Source organism: Haliaeetus leucocephalus, unplaced genomic scaffold, assembly GCF_000737465.1.
Source record: "Haliaeetus leucocephalus isolate CR32 unplaced genomic scaffold, Haliaeetus_leucocephalus-4.0 Scaffold236, whole genome shotgun sequence".
NCBI classification, from domain to species: Eukaryota; Metazoa; Chordata; class Aves; order Accipitriformes; family Accipitridae; genus Haliaeetus; species Haliaeetus leucocephalus.
Genome location: NW_010972672.1, coordinates 238,490 through 256,689, shown reverse-complemented (window position 1 = coordinate 256,689; position 18,200 = coordinate 238,490). Strand labels below are relative to the sequence as shown.

Sequence of the window (18,200 nt, the reverse complement as noted above, 5' to 3'; positions counted from 1 at the left end):
GACCCAGCCCCACCGCCCGCCTGGAATTCAAACCTAGTGCCCGCCTTCCGCCCTGCCGACGTCACCGCCCCGCCAGCCTATCATCGCCGCGCCGCGCCGCACCGCCCCCGCCAGCCCGCCCTTCCCCATTGGCTGCGAGGCGACCACGGGAGCACTCAAAATCGGCTCCCCTCTGCTCGCCGACCTCTGTGGCCGCGGAGGACTTAGCTTGGAAGGCGGGGCTTGAAGGGGCAGGCAAATAGGCTGCGGGGCTTTAACGGCGGGGGAGTGATGGACGTGGGTCGTGGCCAATAAGAGTCCCCATCTCGGGGCGCGCGCGCCGTGATTGGTAGAGGCCGGGATGATGGGGGGAGAGGGAAGCTGTGTTCGCGGGGGCGCGGCGGGCTCTCGGTCGGTGCTGGTACTGGAGCGGGTCTGGGGCCCGCTCTGCCCTAGGGGAGGCAGGTGGAGAGGCCTGGGGGTCCTTCCGCGCCTCAGCTACGGCCTTGCGCCTGCCTGGGGTGCAGCGCTGAGGCCTGGCCCGCCCTAGCACCCCGCTCTGAGGCTGGAGGCGGGCCTGGGGCCTCCCCGGGTGCCTGCCAGCCTTCACCGCTCCCTTTGTGTTTCAGGCAGGGCTATGGCAGAGGCTGGCGGTCCCACACAGCTGCTGGAGGTGTGCGGGCAGAGGCTCTCGCGGTTCCTCCATGATGCCGAGCACAAGCACTTGGCCTGGCTGCGGGAGGTGGAGGAGCAGGGCATGAGGATGCTGGATAGGTAGGGGCTGCCCTCAGGGGGACCTCTCCATCCCCCAGGGAGCTGGCTGGTCTCAAAATGCCTCCAGCCCCTGTGAGCCTAAGGCCGGGTGGGCTCCCAGCTGCTTGGGGGCCAGCCCCAGTGCCAGGCCTGGTGGGACTTGGGTTTCGCAGCTGTGCGACTGTGATTTGACATAGCTGTGGCTTTGGCAGCTCCGTTTGGGCCTTGGTGCCAGGTGGCTGGCATGCTTCACTCCCTTGTTTCTTACCCAGCACTCATCCTTTTCAATGAGCAGCCCTTGTTTTGTGGGTGGGATTTGTTTTGGGGGGGGGGGGGGGGGAGCAATCTCTGCCTTCCGCATTTGTCTGCTCAACAGCAACTTTGGGGCTGGACCTGAATTAATGCCCAAAACACCTTCACAGAGGAGGCGTCCCAAGAAAAGGCAGTCCTCCTGCCTGAAAGATGAGCATAAGGAGCCAAACAGGAGGAGGTAGGTGAGCCGGTTTGTTCTGGCTCTGCCACACAGTGTTTAAGAATGAAACAAAGTAGTAACTGTTTCCACATACACAAGAACATAAAATAGCTGCTTTATTCCCCGAGTTAGCAAATACATTTAAAAGGGCATGTCAAGATCAATCAATGTTCTGATTCTTGTGAAAGTTTGGGATAGAGTTGGCTGGCTTCCTTCACTTTAATTTTTGTTTTATCTTTTTTCTGGTTAGAAACAAAGAATAATAAATATTCTATTTTCTTGTCTGCTTGGATTTTGTTTTCGGCCTGAGGTCGCTACCGGTGTTCACTCCCTAAACCTTTGTACTGGTGCCTGAGAGAACCTGAGAACAGAACTTGCTATGAGTGACGTGCAGAAATGGCACATCCACAGTTGTTTGAACTGGCAGGCAGAAAGGCTCAAAGGGACTAGCGGTGAAACTGAAGTGGAAATTCCAAGTGATTTGCTTAGAACTGACTGTACTTGAGGTTTTTAAAACCAGTCCTAAATAGACAACAGTTGCCTGCAAACAGATGCCGAGGCAGGATGGTGTAGGGCATGATTTAATTGCATGTGTAGTCAGGGATGGCTGTGATGCTAATTAACTTCCTTGATGTCACTGCTTCATGGTAGCTGACTGTGTATCTGCTCTCAGCTGGTGCTCAGCGGCAAGGTGGTTAAGGTAACCTTCCCTTCAGAGAAGCATATGCTGTGAGCTCACACTGACAGTTGCTGTAGTGTGACCCAAACCTCGTCTCTGGGCACGCAGTAGTAAACTGTTTATGCATTGAGGCACTTAAATTTTGATAACCATGGTGAAAAACCCACAGAAGTTGGACAGGAAGAGGTAGAACTAAAAGACTGTCAGAAACCAGACATGGAGGATGGAGAGAACAGCAAGAATAGTAAGGAAGCGTGGGAAGTTCATGCATGTGTGTGGTGAAGGAGGGCAGGAGAAGAAAATGTTGCAGATCTAAATGGGAGAGCTCTTAAGACATGCTGTTAGTTTTCAGGTAGCAGCTGGATTGCTCCACTGAAGAAGACAGGTCTTGCATGTATTTTTCCTCATTTAAACCTAGTTTTGAGAAAGATCTGCTGATGTGACAAAATGTGTGGGTAGGCGGTCATTTGTCAACAGGAAGTTCACACTGCAGTTCAGCCTGTTGTGCTCCATCCTGTAGGGTCAGGCTATTGTTGTTTTTCTTGCCTGTTTTTCTCAGTGTGTATTTTAAAACCCATTTCTTAGTGTATTGTTAGTTACACATTTCCCAAATAGTAGTCTTTTTTGCTAATTCTAGCAAAAAGTCCCCTTTCTTGCTAGACATCAGAATGAGAAATTAAGAGAACGAGGCTGGAAGAAGGGCAGAGGGTATCAACTTGGAATACTGGCAGTAGGACAAGCCACTGCTTGCTGGTGGTCATGCACCAGGGGCTGTAAAACCTTGTTCTTGCACCGTGGTGGGTTTTCTTAGCTGCCTTTAGCTGTTGCGCGCTTCCATGTTAGCTTTCCATTTCATCTTTGTCTCCAATCTCCACCCTTTACCTGGCTACCTCTGGGTCACTTTGGCATCGGAAGCTGCCTTTCTTTGGACAGCCAAAGTTGTCCTTTGGTTTTGGATTCGTCCACCTCAACTTGCTGATCAAGTGTGTGGCTCCATCCTCTCATGCCAGGTTACCTAATGCAGAAAAGAGGATTTCACTGCCAAAGTTCCCCAAGCCTCTGCATAGTGGGTCAGGTTTAAATGAAGCAATAGAGCTATACACAGTTACTGTACCAGATAATATTTCTCTTAAATAACAGTAATTCAAAGAATTTGTGAGTCCTAACTGTACAGGTATTTTTTTGTTGCCTTCCTCAGGATTATGCTGTCAGGTACCATGTGTGTAGTGGCATTGCTGTGTTTCCCAGCCTGTTCACAAACTCTGTGTTTAGAGCTGTGGATGTTTTTCAGTGCTCGGGTTCCTGCCTCCCCAGTGCTCAGGATGTGTTTTATCTGAGTAGCCTGCCAGAGAGCAGCAGAGCCTTCTGTTTCTAGCTGGGATCTTGTACATATCTACAGGGGAGGCTTCCACACGGAGTTGATCATGGGAGACTGCAATATCTTCCATCCAAAATCCCTCCCTGTGTGGATGTCTGTACTTTGCTCAAGGCAAACAGAGTGGAGTTGGTTGTACCAGTATGACTTTACTGTCCCCTGGTGTCAGCTCTGCCTGGGGCTGTGGGTTAGTGTCAGCAAACAGCAATGAGTGTCCTGGTACCTCAGCTGCTGCAGTTTGTGTGCATAAAATACAACCTTTATTTGTGAGTCAACCCAATATGCCAGGCTGATAGCTGGGAGGGTTGCAGTGAGGGGTATGTGCCCTGCATTCCTGCCTATGGTAGAGAGTGATAACATCCAGCAAAAAAACATCCTGCAGCAGCAGAGAGCAGTAAGCAGTAATTTCTAAATTGTTCCAGCTAAATCTGCCAGAGTGTATCTGCGAGCTTGCAAGGTTCAGCTCCTGCATTTCACCAGTGATAAGAGTTGGGTTGCAAGGGGGACTGGTGGAGGGAAGAAGCCTGCAGGTTCACTTCAAAAGTTGTTGTCTGCTTTTTTTTCCTCTAAAAATCATTTGGGAGTGGGAGACTTCCTCATCACTTCATTTAAAATTGCTTTTATTTAAGGTTGTCCAGAAGGAGAAGCAGCATCAAGCCAAGTTCCCAAAGGCACTACAGCAAAGAGCAACCCCGGAACCCTGGCTGTCAGGGGGAAGAGAAGTCTATGCCCAACTGTGCAGTGAGGTCTCAGGCCAGTGTTGAAACCAAGCTCCCAGCACTGACTGGGAAATGGCCGGCAGAAGGACAAGGTCCTGTGGTGCAGACGGATTGTCAGGACTGCCCTCAGGGTGCCGATAGCAGTGATGCAGCCTGTAAGGCTGTTACAGGGGAGCAGCTGCCCAAGGGGGGTGCAGCCACTGAGCTGCATGATATGTCTTCTGTCCCTGCTGGCCAGACAGCAAGGGAGGGGGAGGAGGCCCCCAAGAGAAGAGCAAGTACATCCACTCCCAAGGCTGCTAGAGGTGGAGATCCTGCCATGCTCCAAGGAGATCAGTCTCTTCAAGGCCTCGAAAAGGTGCTTTTCCAGGACTCTGACAGCAAAATGACTACAGTGAGATCCAAAACACACCGTTGCTCTGGATGCCAAAGCTTTGTGGGTGGCCCCCACAAGGGCCATAGGGCCTCCTTGGCAGAAAAATATTCACTGGCCAGCAAAAGAGAGAGCATGATCCGGAGGTCTATCAGCAGGGCCATTTCGAAGAAGGCAGCAGCGCAAGAATCATCCTCTGCCTCCAGCAGAGTGAGCTGTAAGTTTCTTTCAGTTGTCGAGTGCATTCATTTGGCTAAATCAGCTTCTTGGCTTTGGTGTGGGGAGTAAGCAGCTGTGGAGCTGCTCATCTGTATTAACTCTGCCTCTGACTCCTCTTAGTCTCCTTGTCAATGGGCCTTGTGGCTTCCACCCATTTGGGGACCAATCTTCGGGTCCTTATCCACTGTCGGACCAAGTCTCAGGCTGTGTTTTGCTGCAGCAGATGAAGGAAGTGTCTGCTGGGACATAGGCACAGGGATTGGAGGTTGGGTTACATAGGTTGTGGATGGGCGAAAAAAAAACAAGAGCGAAAAGGAAAATGCGGTCTGGCTGGTTCTAGCCATGCGTGCGGCTTGGCCGATCAGAAGAGGCTGTCGCATTCCCTGGGGAGGGGCTTTAAAGTTGTGTGTCTTCTGCCAACTCTCCAAAAAATCTATAGGAACTGAATGTCTCCACCCCCTGAAATTTGGCCGAAACTGGCAGAGGAACTTAAATGCTTTTTGGGTGAAGATAGAGTGGATGGACTGAGAATCAAATAGCACAGTCATTGGAGGAAACAAGATTCAGAAATCCAGGCTATTCCTGGTAGCACTAAACTCTTCATATCCTCTGTTCTCACTACTCCTCGGAAGGTTTTGCTATTTGGACTTTCTAAAAATCATTGCTCCTGAAGTCAGATTGGCTTCTAATAAAGCACCGAGGCCTTTGGTATTTAGTTTTGTCAGCTTTGAGTCATGCTGTAGCTAGGCATTTGTTATAACACTTTCAGCTAAGTGGTGTTATGGGGGGAATGAAATCAGCCTAAATCCAGCAAATCTCTGCATAAAACCATGTAGGGAGGCAGGAGCTGAAGTCAATTGACTGGGAAATGCTATCTCTGACACAGGCAAGAGCATGTTTGTGCAGCTGGAGCAGTCTGCAGGCAGAGGAGCTGCTGCTTCAGTTCTCTGCCTTCCCAGCCTACACCAGTTTGTCAGTGACACTTGAGGGAGGTGGTAGTGCTGGTGTGGAAAGCTGAGATGAGCAGTCAGCGTGTTCCCTGGGAGGAAAGCCTGCACAGAGACCTGAGCTCTACCACACACACATTGCTGCTGTTGGGAAGCCTCAGAATGAAATCCCCAAGCTAGCTTATGTTTTTTCTCCTCCAGGTCAAAGCTCTTTGGAGGTTTTTGTGGAAGAAGATGTGACCAGCAGCATGAGGTGAGGCTACCATGTAAAGCAGGCGGGAGGAAACCACAGAAAACCCTACAGGGAAGCTATATGGGTCACTTTTGTCTTAGAGATATAGGACTGGTTTTGTAACAGACTGTTTAGGTGATGATGTCACCTGGGGCTGGTTGATACTTCAAAGTTTATGCTGTTCAGGCACAGCCCTTTCTTTTCAGAAGTATGTTCAGGGTACAGTGAGGTTAAGCACTGCATTGGGGGGGTGTCCAGCCTATGCCATAAGGCTTGAGAGGCTGCCAGCCATTGCTCTGCCTGGTGTTGGCTGGCATCATGTCAATTATGTCCTGGGACTCCTGGCTGTAACCAGCCTCCAAATGCCTGGTGGTGCTGGAGGTCAGTCAGCTGTGGTCTGACCTAAAAGGTGGACAGGTAAGACTCAGCCTAAGACTCACAGAGCTTCCTTTTTACCTGCTGTGTGGATGTTTTGCAGAAGGGGACAAAGTTTGTCAGTGTGTTGTTCAGTAATGCAATGGAATGGTCTATCAGAAGAATTTACAGCTCCACCTCTGTGTGTCCTGGCTAAAACAGGCTTGTGCCTCTGGATGTGCTTAGATTTATCTGCACTTCCCTTGGGGTCCCATATGCTGGCTCCATCATACTTTTATCACCTGTAACTCACCCTTCAGGGAGTGGAAATAATTAAAATAGCTTTTCTTTAACAGACCTGGACTGGAACTGAATCCCCCAAGTGAAAAGGTAAGTTCTAAAGAACAACCTACAAACTATCTGTCCAGACATCATCTTGCCTGAATTGATACCTTTTGCTGAATGTTGCCACTGGAAGCAGGGAATGTGGCCAAGGATCATTCTGTCACATTCCTTCCAGCTCAGCGAAGGCGCTGCTGAGTTGGACAGTGCTGCCCTTCTAATGCTTAGGCAGCTAGTTAAGCCGGTTGGCTTTCTGGCTCCAGAGACATTTTGTGCCTTGATAAGGCCTCTTCAAGATGGAGTTTTTGGAGGTGCTTGGCCAGGTTCCCAGGAGTCAGCAAGCTTTTGCCTGGCAGCTGGGCATGATAATTGACTGTGTGTATTCTTAGCCTGTCTCTGTTGCGTGGCTGGTTTGAGCTACAAAAATCAGGAGGGCAGTTCACATTAATGTGCTTTCCTTGGCCACTGAGGCTACATATGCAGCAAGCTAGCATAAGCCTGCAGTGCTAGCAGGACAAAGAAACCCACCCCCTCCTTTGAGCTGGCAAAAACATCTTGTGTGGTTGTGCTGTGAATGAGCTGAGGTGAAAACTAGCCCAGCAGAGAGAGGGGTGGGCTCTGCTTCAGAACAGCTTCCTGGTGCTGTTGTGAAGCAGCAGCAGTAGCAGGAATGGGCAGGTGGCTCTGCTCTGGGTCATGGTGGTGGTAGCTTAGCAGGTGGGGGAAAGCACGGCCTGTGTGCAGGCAGCTAGGATGCTGTACTGCAGCAACTTTTTTGCTTGTCCTCCTGTGAATATACCATAATGGTACTTAAAGTGCCTAATGACCTTGTAACCTGAAACACTTTACAGGGACTTGTCTTTCAGGATTGGAATATCTGTAGTTTGAAAATTGGTGTCTCCAAGGTGTGTAGAAGATGCCTGTCATTCTCAAGGCACTTTGACTTTGGAGTCCAGGTTCAGTAAAGCTCCTGCTCTGGTTGAGAAGTGCTGGGCAACTGTCCTTCCTACAGAGGCTGGTGTTTCATGAGGAGACCCCTTGTTACTGAAACGAGCCAGTCAGTGTCCTTGCAGCACAGCTCTAGTTGATAGAGAAGCAGACCCTAACCTAGCAGTTGGATTGCAGTTGGAAGTGACTGGCTTTTTCAGGGCAGCAGACCCATGGTAGCCTTGTTCTTCGGAGCAACTGTGCTAAGAGAGTGCTTGTTTCCTTTTCCTGCAGACTCCTGAAGATGTCCTCATTTCAAGCAAAAATATACAAGCTGCCAGCCCTCCAGCACAGCACTTATCTCCTCCTGAGCAGCAGACAGGGAACAATGAAGGTAACTTCGAGTTGGTCTTGCTTTTCTTGCATGAAGCCCTAAAGACACACAGACCAGGAAGTCAGCATGAGGGTTTGTGGAAAATCTGGGACTTGTGTTGAAACAAAACCACCTCTGACCAGTTAAGGTAATTTTTCAGATAAGCTTTTGATCTCCTGAAGAGGTGAGACGTGCACTTAGATAAGCAAGGACGTCTTGTAAGTGTGTTGAAGCCTTGAGACAAATGCTGTCCTGTCCAACTTCAGTCTGCATAATGAGTAAGTGGGGACACTTTGAAAGGAGATTGCTCTTAGACCTGGTATCTTCCACCTAGTGTAATATTCTGTTAAAGCACCTTGACATCCCTTTCCTCTGGGTTTACATTTTGTGAGGATTTACAGGTCCCATTTATTTACTGTGCCTCAAAGCAAGGAGAGGGATTGATTCAGGCTTTTTGTTTATCCCCTATGGGAACTGCAGGATCTGATAAGCAGCTGTAGCTGGAGTAGAGGGAAAAATAGCTGGAGGCCTTTTGGTGAGACAGGTTGTGCCTGTTCAGAAGGGTCTGTACAGGATGCATACTATAGCATGCTTCACAGTGTATGTCTACAACAATGATGTTCCAGGTAGCCACCCAGGCTTCTGGTTCCTCACTTTGGTTACGTGCTATGGGGCTCTGAGCACACGAGAGCTGAAGACAAGAACCAGAGCCCTGCAGGATGCCTTGCACATGGTCCTAATTACAGGTTTCTTCACAGGAAGCTGTGTAAATCCAAACAGTGAACCCCAGAATGAGAACCAGGAACAATGCCATTGTGCCAAGTCCCAGGAGGATCCCTCATGTATCTGGTATGAGACATTTCGAAGGAGGAGGAATGAGCCAGTGGTCTGGAAGGACTCAGGCCTGGTCTTTTAAGTAATCTGTTTTAAAAAGCTTTGTATGTTTGTTTCCCTACCTTTCCCCCCACTTCCGATGTAGTTTTGAAATCTTCTTTGGCCAAATCCTGACTCCTGGGAGTTCCTTGTGACTTCTTGAGCCCTGTTTTGGTCTGGGACCCAGGTCTGGCTTGGGAAGCAGACACATGACTTCATGCACAAACCAGGAAAGGTGACTAAGATAGCACAGATAACTCACAGCTTAGATGTGAATCTGAGTGGCTCATAAGGGGGTGGTCCGGGAGTAGTTTCAGAAGGCAATGTGAGTTGGTGACAGACCTCTTTATTTTTATCTTGTGCAAGTGTCTGGAATACCTGACTTGTTTCCTCACTGCTTGTATTACTGGTGTTTCACCTGAGATTTCAGCTGCTTTTAGCCTTGGCCCTCAGTCTCCTGTCCTGATTTTTCTGGGGTGAATTTGCTGTGGGTAGTGGATGGAAAGGGGAATAACCGTAACCTCTGTTCTCATGTGGATGCTTAGCACCGTGTGATGGGTCAGAATCTGCAGCCTTCATCAGGGCTGCTACTGGATTGGACTGATTGTGCAGTGAAGCAGTTCCCCCTGTTCTTCCCTGGAATTAGGGGAGGCAAGTGCAGTCTTTTCTGACACAGGTAAATCTGCGAGCATCCAAAGTATTTATAAAGTGCGTGAAACCCTGCCAGTGAGGTGAGCTGGGCTGGCTAGTTGCAGACACACAGGGGTTATGTCTATCTTGTGCTGTTAATACCAGATAGAACAAAGACTTCTTGCTTGGTGGGACTCAAAGTGGAGAATGAGAAGGAGTGTTATGTTGTACATCACTGCTCTGGAACCTGGATATTCCCCTACCAAGTTGTCGTGTGCCTTTCCTGTCCTCATTCAGGACTGGGTGGTGTGCCTGCCACAGGGCTGACTGAGTTCATAGGAGGCCCATGTCCTCTGGTAGCAGCGAGCAGGCAGAGGGAAGTGTGTAACAGCAAGTACATGCTTCTAGCAAGATTGGGGAGTGTGATGGTCACCTAATGTTCCTCTTGCTAATGCCATCAGGACAAGAAGCTGTAAACAAGCAATGGGAGTTATATGGAATGGGCAGCAGCCAGGGGGTCATGCCCTTTCCCCTTGGAATGACAAGCACAAGAATTCAGCAAACCAGGCTGCACCTTCTTCCTCTCCAGCTAGCAAGGTGAGTGGGTGGCATGGCCCTTTGCCTTCCTTTCCCTGGCAGGTACTGACATCCCTACATCTTCTCCTCTTAGGTTGTTAGACCGTTGAAAAACTTCCTGCAGGCTGTGCAGCAAAACCGTCTACTCACGAGCCCGGGGCGCACAGGACGTGGGGGTGTCATAAAGAACTTCATCAAACGCAATACTCCTACCCGACCTGATCTTAAGGTGCATCAGAGTCCCACCTTCCCTCGTGGGGCTGGAGGAGGGGATCAAGTTTGGGAGAGTGGCAGGAGGGACTGTTTACTTAGAAAAGCATAAACATATTCCTAGTTCTGTCTGCTACCATGGATCAGTGCAGGTCCTCATAGCAAACTGGCCTCACAATTCTACTTCAGCCTCCCCGGGGAAGGGACACTGGTTGGTGTCGCCTTGCATCACCTGTCCACACACTGTTATTGGCCAGGGCACTTTAGCACCAATTCTCAAACCTTCCTCATATGCAGAAATACCTCAGCTGCTCTATCTGTAGTCAGCAGAAACATTTTATATTCTGGGACTGTTGAACTGTAAGAAAGTGGGAAGCTTTTATCTTTGCAGTGGGAATCTACCCTTGTCTTGTGTAATTGGCTGCCAGGGGGCTGAAAGACAGGCAGTGTGGAGTCAGGCAATGGGTTATCTACCACAGGCTGGTAAGGAGGTGCAGCTAAGAACAGGGGCTGTGTGCTGTGAAGGGGCGTTCTAGTGTTAATTCCAAATCCTTAATCATTTTTTTATGTCTCTTCTCTACAGGGAGACTTTGTTGTAAGTAATGACACCCTTAACTGTGGGGGCTGGACGATTGTAATAGTTGTGCTGCTTGCCACATGGGCACTGATAGCTCTTTCCCCTCACACTGGCATCCGTGCAGCTCTCTGTCCAAATAAGTAAGCTGGCCACACCAGTGGTGAGGTGTCAGGATCTCTTTGCCGGTGTGTTCTGCTGGGGACCGGAACTGCTAGGAAACCTTCTGGCCTCTAAGCAAGACTACTTGTACTGTGCTCCTCCTCCCCTATTCTCCCAGCTGCTGGTGTAGGGAACGCTGTCCCAGGCAAGAAGCATTTGCTACAGGTGGTCACCTACAGCAGGAGTGTGCTGTTCCTTGCCTAAACCTATTCTCTACAGCCGAAGGACTGAGGTGTTTCCCTCCTATACCTGTGACTCTTCTGCTCTTATTAGTTAAATAAGCACTATTGCCAAACCTGCATTTTTTCTTCCCTGCTATTCACTTCCCATCCCAGCGTGTGGGTGAATATGACTCTGACAGTGACTTCTTTGTTTAGCAGGCTGCCTAGCCTCTAGCTGCCTGTGCACAAGCACCCTGAGGGTAGAAACAGGCCCCAGCAATTGGTACAGTCTGAACTCATCTCCCTTTAGGAGAAGGAGCGGCAGAGACTGGAAAGCCTCAGGAAGAAGCAGGAGGCTGAGGAACAGAGGAAAAAGAAAGTGGAGGAGGAAAGGAGACGGCGGCAGGCAGAAATGAAACAGTGAGTTGAGTCCCTAACCTTCTTCTCCTTCCTTGGTTCAGCACAGAATTGCCTTGGAGGCCTTTCCTGCCAGGCAGACAGCACTGCTGTACTGTGCTTTGTGCCTCCCACTTGGAAGGAGCATTTTGCAAGGTATGCTGACTGGGGACCCTGAGCCCAGCTGTTCATGGCTCATGGCAGTAAGAACTGCATTGATGCAAAGCACTGGCTAATGTCTGAAATTAATCCAGAAGTGAGCTGAGGCTAAGCTCAGCCAAAGCAAGTCAAGCAAAATAATGGTTTTCCCCAATTACCGTGACAAGTCCCGGTTCCCCCATCATCCTCTGTGCTAGAGCAGATAAAGCTAACAAGCCCCTCTTGCACACACACTGCCCAGGAAGAGGGAAGAGCGTCTGAGAAAGGCACTGCAGGCTCGGGAGCGGGTGGAACAAATGGAAGAAGAAAAAAAAAAGCGGATGGAGCAGAAGATTTTACAGAATGAAGAGAAGGTAAGAAGTCTGACCGAGCTTTGGACCACTCAGTACAGTGACATTATCTTGGTGAGCTGTGAGACCAGGAGGGGGAGGGTGCAACAGGCCGCTGGCATGATATGTGCAAGCACAGGGTTGCTGCTGATGGTGACTAATCTGGTGGTGGGTAAGTCTGCATCAGAGACATTGAAATTCTCTGTCTAACAAGAGGAGGCTTTTGTTCTCCATACCTCCGCAGTTCTAAACATTCCTGTTCTGACATGCAGTGTTTATGGTGCTCTGCATTTAAGGAATGTGGCAGCATCCCTTGACTGTCCTGTGAACAGGCTCTGCAGATGAGACAGCCTTACTCAGCTTACAGTGTACTCTGAGTGAGCTGTTTCCACAAAACATTACAGACAGCGAAGCCATGGTGCTTGCAGGGGGTTGCAAAGATGTGGTGGGAAAGAATAGCTACCAAGCATGCAAGAGATGCTTGTGACTAGTAGCCTTGGCTGTGTGTGTATTTGTATCGTGTTTGTTTTTTAAAGCCTTGTATGGCCCTCTTTTGAGGACAGGTAGAAGATGAAGAGCATGCTAGGGTGGGTTGTTGATGGCTGTGTGCAGACAGTGTTGCTGCATTTGTACAACTGTGCAGGTTCTGCAGGATTGAGGGATGCTGTGCCTCACTGACCCAGAGCCCTAGCAGTGTTTGGGAGAAGGATGGTTGCTCATTTTGGGGAGTGGACTAAAGTGACCTTTGGAAGGGGTCAGCCACAGAAAACAAAGGAATCATGTTCCTTTCAGCCTTTCTCAAAACCTGAGCGGCCAAAAGTACACCCAGCCCTGACTAGTCTGCTGCTGCAGACACGCTAGTGCTTTTACTGGGACAGACAACCCAGGTGAGGGATCTGTGTCTCTGGGGCTCAGTCAGCTTTCACATCCCCAGTTCATTCTGCAGTTCAGTTAGTCGACAGCAGCACTGTAGGCAAAGCAGAAACCAGATGCTAGATCCCCTTGTTCAGCAGAGAATTACTTACAAGATGGAGGCATCTATTTTGGGGTTGTGTAATGGTCTCTGTGCTCCTTTCTTGTGTCACTCCAAGCGATGGGTGTCTCTTCACATGGCCTGTAGTAAGTGGTGGACTTGCTGCATGAGGTTGGTACTAAATCCAATGCACATATGCCACTTGCTGGGTATTGGGACCTGGAATATCACAGGCTTCAGACTTCGGAAGCAGTCCCCGTCTTCCATTTGGACAAGGCTATGAGGTGTGTCCTCGGGGGCGATGGAGCAGACATGTGTGGCTTTCTCAGGTGCGCCTCTCACAAGTGCGGGAAGATAAAGTGGCAGAGGAGTGGAGCAAGAAAAAACTGTTGAAGAAGCATGGGGAAGCTGATACAAGGAAGCAGAAAGTGCCGAGTGTGGTAAGAGCAACTCTAGGTCCCTCCTGCATGTGGAAAAGGAAAAGAGTAGCAGGGAACCCATGCACTGTTCTGAATGGTGGGAGAGGGAAAGGTTACTGCCTCTCCTGCTGCAGGGATTTTAGGGTCCATGCTGCAAGATTTCTGTCTAGACAGTTGATGTTGGGTTTGAACCCAAGGGTACCTGTGGGGACAGAAGGGAGAGACCGCCCAACTGGTAGGTGGCAGGCCATGGAAGGTCAGAATGAGGTGTAACTAGCACAGGTTGTGTAAAAGCATTCACTTCATATCCTCCCATCTTTCCCCACTTGAGCTGGAGGGTTACAAGAGTTTTCTTCTTTCTTCTTCAGGAGGAAGATGAATTTGAGCAGCAAAAACCACTGCAGAAAAGGAAAGAGGATGAAGTGAAAGAAAAAGGAAGGAAAGTCTTGGAACTGAAAAATCTTGTAGGGCAGCAACAGGTGGAACAAGTGAAGGAGAGGTATTAGCTTGTTTCTGTCCTGGAGGAGGGGACTTGGCAACAGGCATGGTGAAGCAGTAAACATAAATAGTATTGCTGAAATTGGGAGACTGGTGTGAGTGTCAGGCTGTCCCAAGGTTTGGGCTGCTGAAGCAAGAGGCTATAAGAACACTTGGGAGTGTGGGCAGACATGCTTTCCTCTATAACTAAATTATAGGGTTTTTTCCCCAGGGATCACAGACAGCAAGGGAAAGAGAAGGCCCCCCAACCACAGCTGGAGTCAGCACTGTTCACTGAGAAGAACATAAAGGTGGGGAGTTAAAGTGGTCTTGGAACAACTTCTCTGTTGTAAACTAGCAAGGCATAGGATACACAGACTTATTTTAAGATCAGACCTGTTTTCCAAGTGCTGTGTTGCTGTTTAAGGTTTTCACATTCACTATTATGTTTAGAGAAACAAATATAGTAAAACTGATGATAAGCTAAACATGTTATTGTAAGGAGTTGGGGTTTGTGCAAGAATAAACCAACTCTGTTGACAGAGTTGGGGTTGAGTCTTTTCTTGTTAACAGGTGAGCCTTCTCAGCCCCATCACAAGATGGATGGCAGCCATACAATGGCACTTCGAAGAACACCTCCAAATAGCATTCACTGATACTGAACATGAAAATTAGAGGGGGGGGGGGGTCCCTACTACATTCACTTAGTGTATTTGGAGGATGTGATCCCCATAACAAACTTCAGGTATCATGGCTTCATGTAACTTCATTTGCATTTATACAAAGAATATTATGTCTTAAAGTCAAGGCTGGTTGTCTCAAAATATCACAGTAACATTTTCTTTCTGCTCTCTTTCTACCCTTAACATCACTCTCTTCTGCTTTCTTCATTAGTAAAAAAATCAACCCCTCAAATGCTACTCCTCTTAAGGATAAATTCCTTCTTCTGTATTTGCTCTTGCTGCTCTTATTCACCAGGTCCATGACATTCAAACTCCTATTTGTGCTATATAATTTTAATTAAGTTCTAAATTCTTCATATGTTGCCAGCAACTGGGCTGGAGTGAGCCATAGCAAAGCTCCTCCAGATAAGAGAGAAGTTGAATATAATTCAAAGTGCCTGCAGCTCTTCCCCTCCTATTAGCTCTCCATACTGAGTAGTATGGGAGAAGAAACTCCTGGAAAAAGGGGGTTTGGTTGAAAAGGAGCTTAAGCAGTGAAATTTTTTTCTCTTTATTAGGAAGAAGAGAGCCCAAAAGAGCTGCACCAGCTGCCTGGGCAGGAGAAGAGAGCCAAGCAACCAGAATCCATTGCCATGGCTTCTAATCCCTGGCTCAAAGCAGTAAAGGTGAGCATGGGCTGTAGGGACCTCGTTGATCTGGATCTGAGCAAAGACAGGAGTCGCTTTATCTTTGAGTCTTGGGGTTGTTTTTTCTTCTGCAGACGAAGGCACAGAGGGACTGAGGATTTTTTGCAAGGGCCTCGGAAAATATGGCTCAGTTCCAGAGATGGTCTGGTTGTTTTGCTTGGGTGAACATGAATGAAGAATGACTTAATTCTTGCATCTTAACAGAAGGAAGATGGTCTGCAGGAGCCCCAGCAGCAGCTGGGAGAGGAGAAAAAAATCAAGCGACCAGAAGCATTGACTGCTGCCTCTGGCACATGGCTGAGCAAAACTGTAAAGGTGAGTCCTGGTTCTAGCAGAGCTTGCAAATAAAATGAGTTGGTGGTGTCTAATTGGCTCCTGTGGTTTGGAGCCAGCCTGCAGATTTATTATCTATCAGTGGTGGAGCAGGAAATTAAATCCTCAAGTGTAGGCTGTTGGGGTTTAAGAGGCATCTGTGCAGAGGATGGGGATGTCTGTCTTCTTGGGTGCTTGGCCGAGAGCTCAGCACAGGGGCAACCTGCCGGAAAACCAAGTGTTTTATCTTGGAAAAGATGTTGGAAATGGCCACAGGATGGCAGCACGTCACGAAGCGTCAGTGTCGCTGCAGCCCGGCCAGCCGTCAGGCTGTTTGCTTTCCAGAAGCCTGTTTGAGCTGGAGCTGCTTGAACCTGGCAACTGAAGAGGTGGGAAGCTGCTCAAAGAGTCGGACTGGAGTACTGCCTCTGCCGGTAAACTCTCTTGTCTTGCGGCTGATTGGCTCCTCTTCTTCCGCTCAAATTCTTTGTGTTGCGACTCATGTCAGAGCTCTGGAGAATGAAAACCAGATCTGCTGTGAAAACTGGGAAGGTGTTTGAGTGGTAGAGCCATGTGTGCAAAAGCCAAGTCCTTAGACGTACATGGTATGTTCTTCTAAGGCCTTTCTACAAAAAACAGGAGGGGAAAAGGGTTAAAAGTAGTTATCAAGTCACTGAGCACAGTGACAGTTTGTGCATTTGTACAGATGTGTATATACTTCTGCATTTCCTTAAGGCAGAGTCCTGCAGAATTAGGGTTTCCTTCCTGGTTTATTCTCTGGTCAGCACCTCTAGGCACTCCTGTACTACATATGACTGTCAGGTCTGCTAGTCATCCCTGTTCCTCACCTCAAAGCCAGGAGGTATCTCCGAGCTTTGGCTTGCGCTGTTCCGACCTGCAGCTTCAATGTGAAACAGAGCCCTGGCTTTTTCCTGGCCGGGTACTGGCAGGCTCTTCCTGGCAGCTTGGAAGCTGCAGGATAGGCAAGCGGCTGTTTCAGCTCTGTGGTTTGCAGTCCCTGCTGCAGTACACAGTCTCATGCTACAGCCTGGCTTTCAGCGGCCCATGGTTTCAAAGCAAAGTCCAGTAAAAAAAAAAAAAGCCAAAAGGATTTGAGCACTTCTGGGTTTTACTGAAAATCTCAGCCCAAGTTACTTGTCAGATAGGAATATTATAGAGGTTCCAGTTAACGTGTAGATCAAAGGCTTCCCATACAAGGTAGGTGACCTTTTGGTGCTCCTGTTTTTTGAACTAGGGATGAAAATGAGTGTGAATGATGCATCTGCTCTAGGAAGTCAGCTCTTGTTTCTGGCTACCTTCCCTTTACAGTGAAGTTCCTTGCTGAGCTTGTGGCATTGGGAACTCGCTCGTGGCTTATGCTCAGTGTGAGGGTACTGCCTAAATACCTTAACAGCATCTTGCTGTGGGATCTAAGCTGGGACCTTAGCACAGTCTCTTTGTCTCACTGGTGCCAGAGCTTTGAGGTGCCTGCGATGGATCAGGCTGCATGGGTCTGGTAGTCAGCCTGCCCTGGTGAGGCAAGCTCTCCTGCCAGACTGGAAGGTTTGCTTCCTGCTCTAATCAATGCTGTCTCTGTGGTTTCAGAAATCTATCTCCACATCCTACTTAGAGCACCCGAAGGGCACAAAGGAATCCAGATCCCCAAAGGTAAATGAAAATAACTACGGGATGGATCTGAACAGTGATGACTCTACAGATGATGAGAATGAACCTCGGAAGCCTGTCCCTGCCTGGGCTGATGGTAGGTGCCAAGTTTGGTTTGGTTTCCTTTAATTCCTGCCCTGGGAAGCTGGAGCTTTCCAAATTCACATGGTGCAATCTCAGCTTCTCCAAAGTGCAGTCCAGGAGTGTGTGAGACTTCAGCAGTGCTGGCAGCTGCTGGCTCCGAGTGGTGAGGGGGACTGGAGCTGCTTTCCTGCAAGTGCTGTTGTGTTGAAGTTAAACCAAAGTCCTCCATGCATGTGTTTGGATCTGAGGGTGTGAAACGAATGGTGGGGGCTCACTAGTGATGAGGCAGCCTGTCCTCCTGAGAGAAACCAAGGTGTGGTGGGTTTGGGATACATCTAGTGTGCTGAGTAACTTGAAACAAGCACTGCTGGCAACCTGAAGATAAGTGTGGGGTTCAAAGCTTTGCAATGAGCAGGAAAACTGGTAATCGCACTCACTGTACAGTAATAGTTTTTCAGGTGTGAAAGAATAGTAACTGTCCTGCAGGCTCTAAAAGGGAAAGGGCACCTTAAACAGAGCACTGAAAACTTATTTATGAGTCTGCTTCTCTGATATGGTTGTTTCCACAGGGTCTCAGCTTAATCAAGCCATTTTACATCAATACTATCACCCAGTGAATGTTGACCAACTCTTTGGGCTAATTCCAAGCCCTAAGCTGCAGGATATTTTTGGCAAGAGCAAACCTCGATACTTCAAGCGCACAAGCTCAGCAGTTTGGCATTCCCCGCCTGGGACCAAATCTACCTGTGGCCCATCTTGCAACTTCAAAAACTGAGAAAATGCAAAGAAATGTGTTTTATGACAATATCGTGTATCAGTTTGTTTTCTTAGCATGCAGTGTATTTACAATTTTAAGCTTTTTTTGTACAAAAATTAATAATATTGAATAAAATCCTGTTGCAATAAACACTCTGTCAGTGTTTGTCTCTCTCCTTTCCCCCACCATGGTGGGGTGATGCTTCTGGATGGCTGATTTGAGGTTGATGGCTGTGGTTTCTGCAAGTGAAAATGCAGATGTTTGAAGATATGATACTGCACCGTTACACGTTCCCTCGGATTGCTTGCACAACCTTACACAAGGAAGCTA

General features: G+C 48.7%; 1 protein-coding gene across 1 annotated transcript; it reads left to right on the top strand.

The window, feature by feature from the left end:
• The first annotated feature begins 616 nt into the window (after positions 1–616).
• Positions 617–17,888, top strand: LOC104832065 (inner centromere protein-like). The gene is made up of 17 exons (XM_010568034.1): positions 617–753; positions 1,109–1,222; positions 3,888–4,567; positions 5,718–5,769; positions 6,459–6,492; positions 7,666–7,765; positions 8,503–8,593; positions 9,709–9,844; positions 9,918–10,052; positions 11,241–11,350; positions 11,727–11,838; positions 13,117–13,227; positions 13,575–13,705; positions 13,916–13,994; positions 15,257–15,367; positions 16,970–17,126; positions 17,683–17,888. The coding sequence occupies exons 1-17, from the start codon at positions 617–619 to the stop codon at positions 17,886–17,888; spliced, it is 2,496 nt and encodes an 831-aa protein (XP_010566336.1).
• Positions 17,889–18,200: the final 312 nt, after the last annotated feature.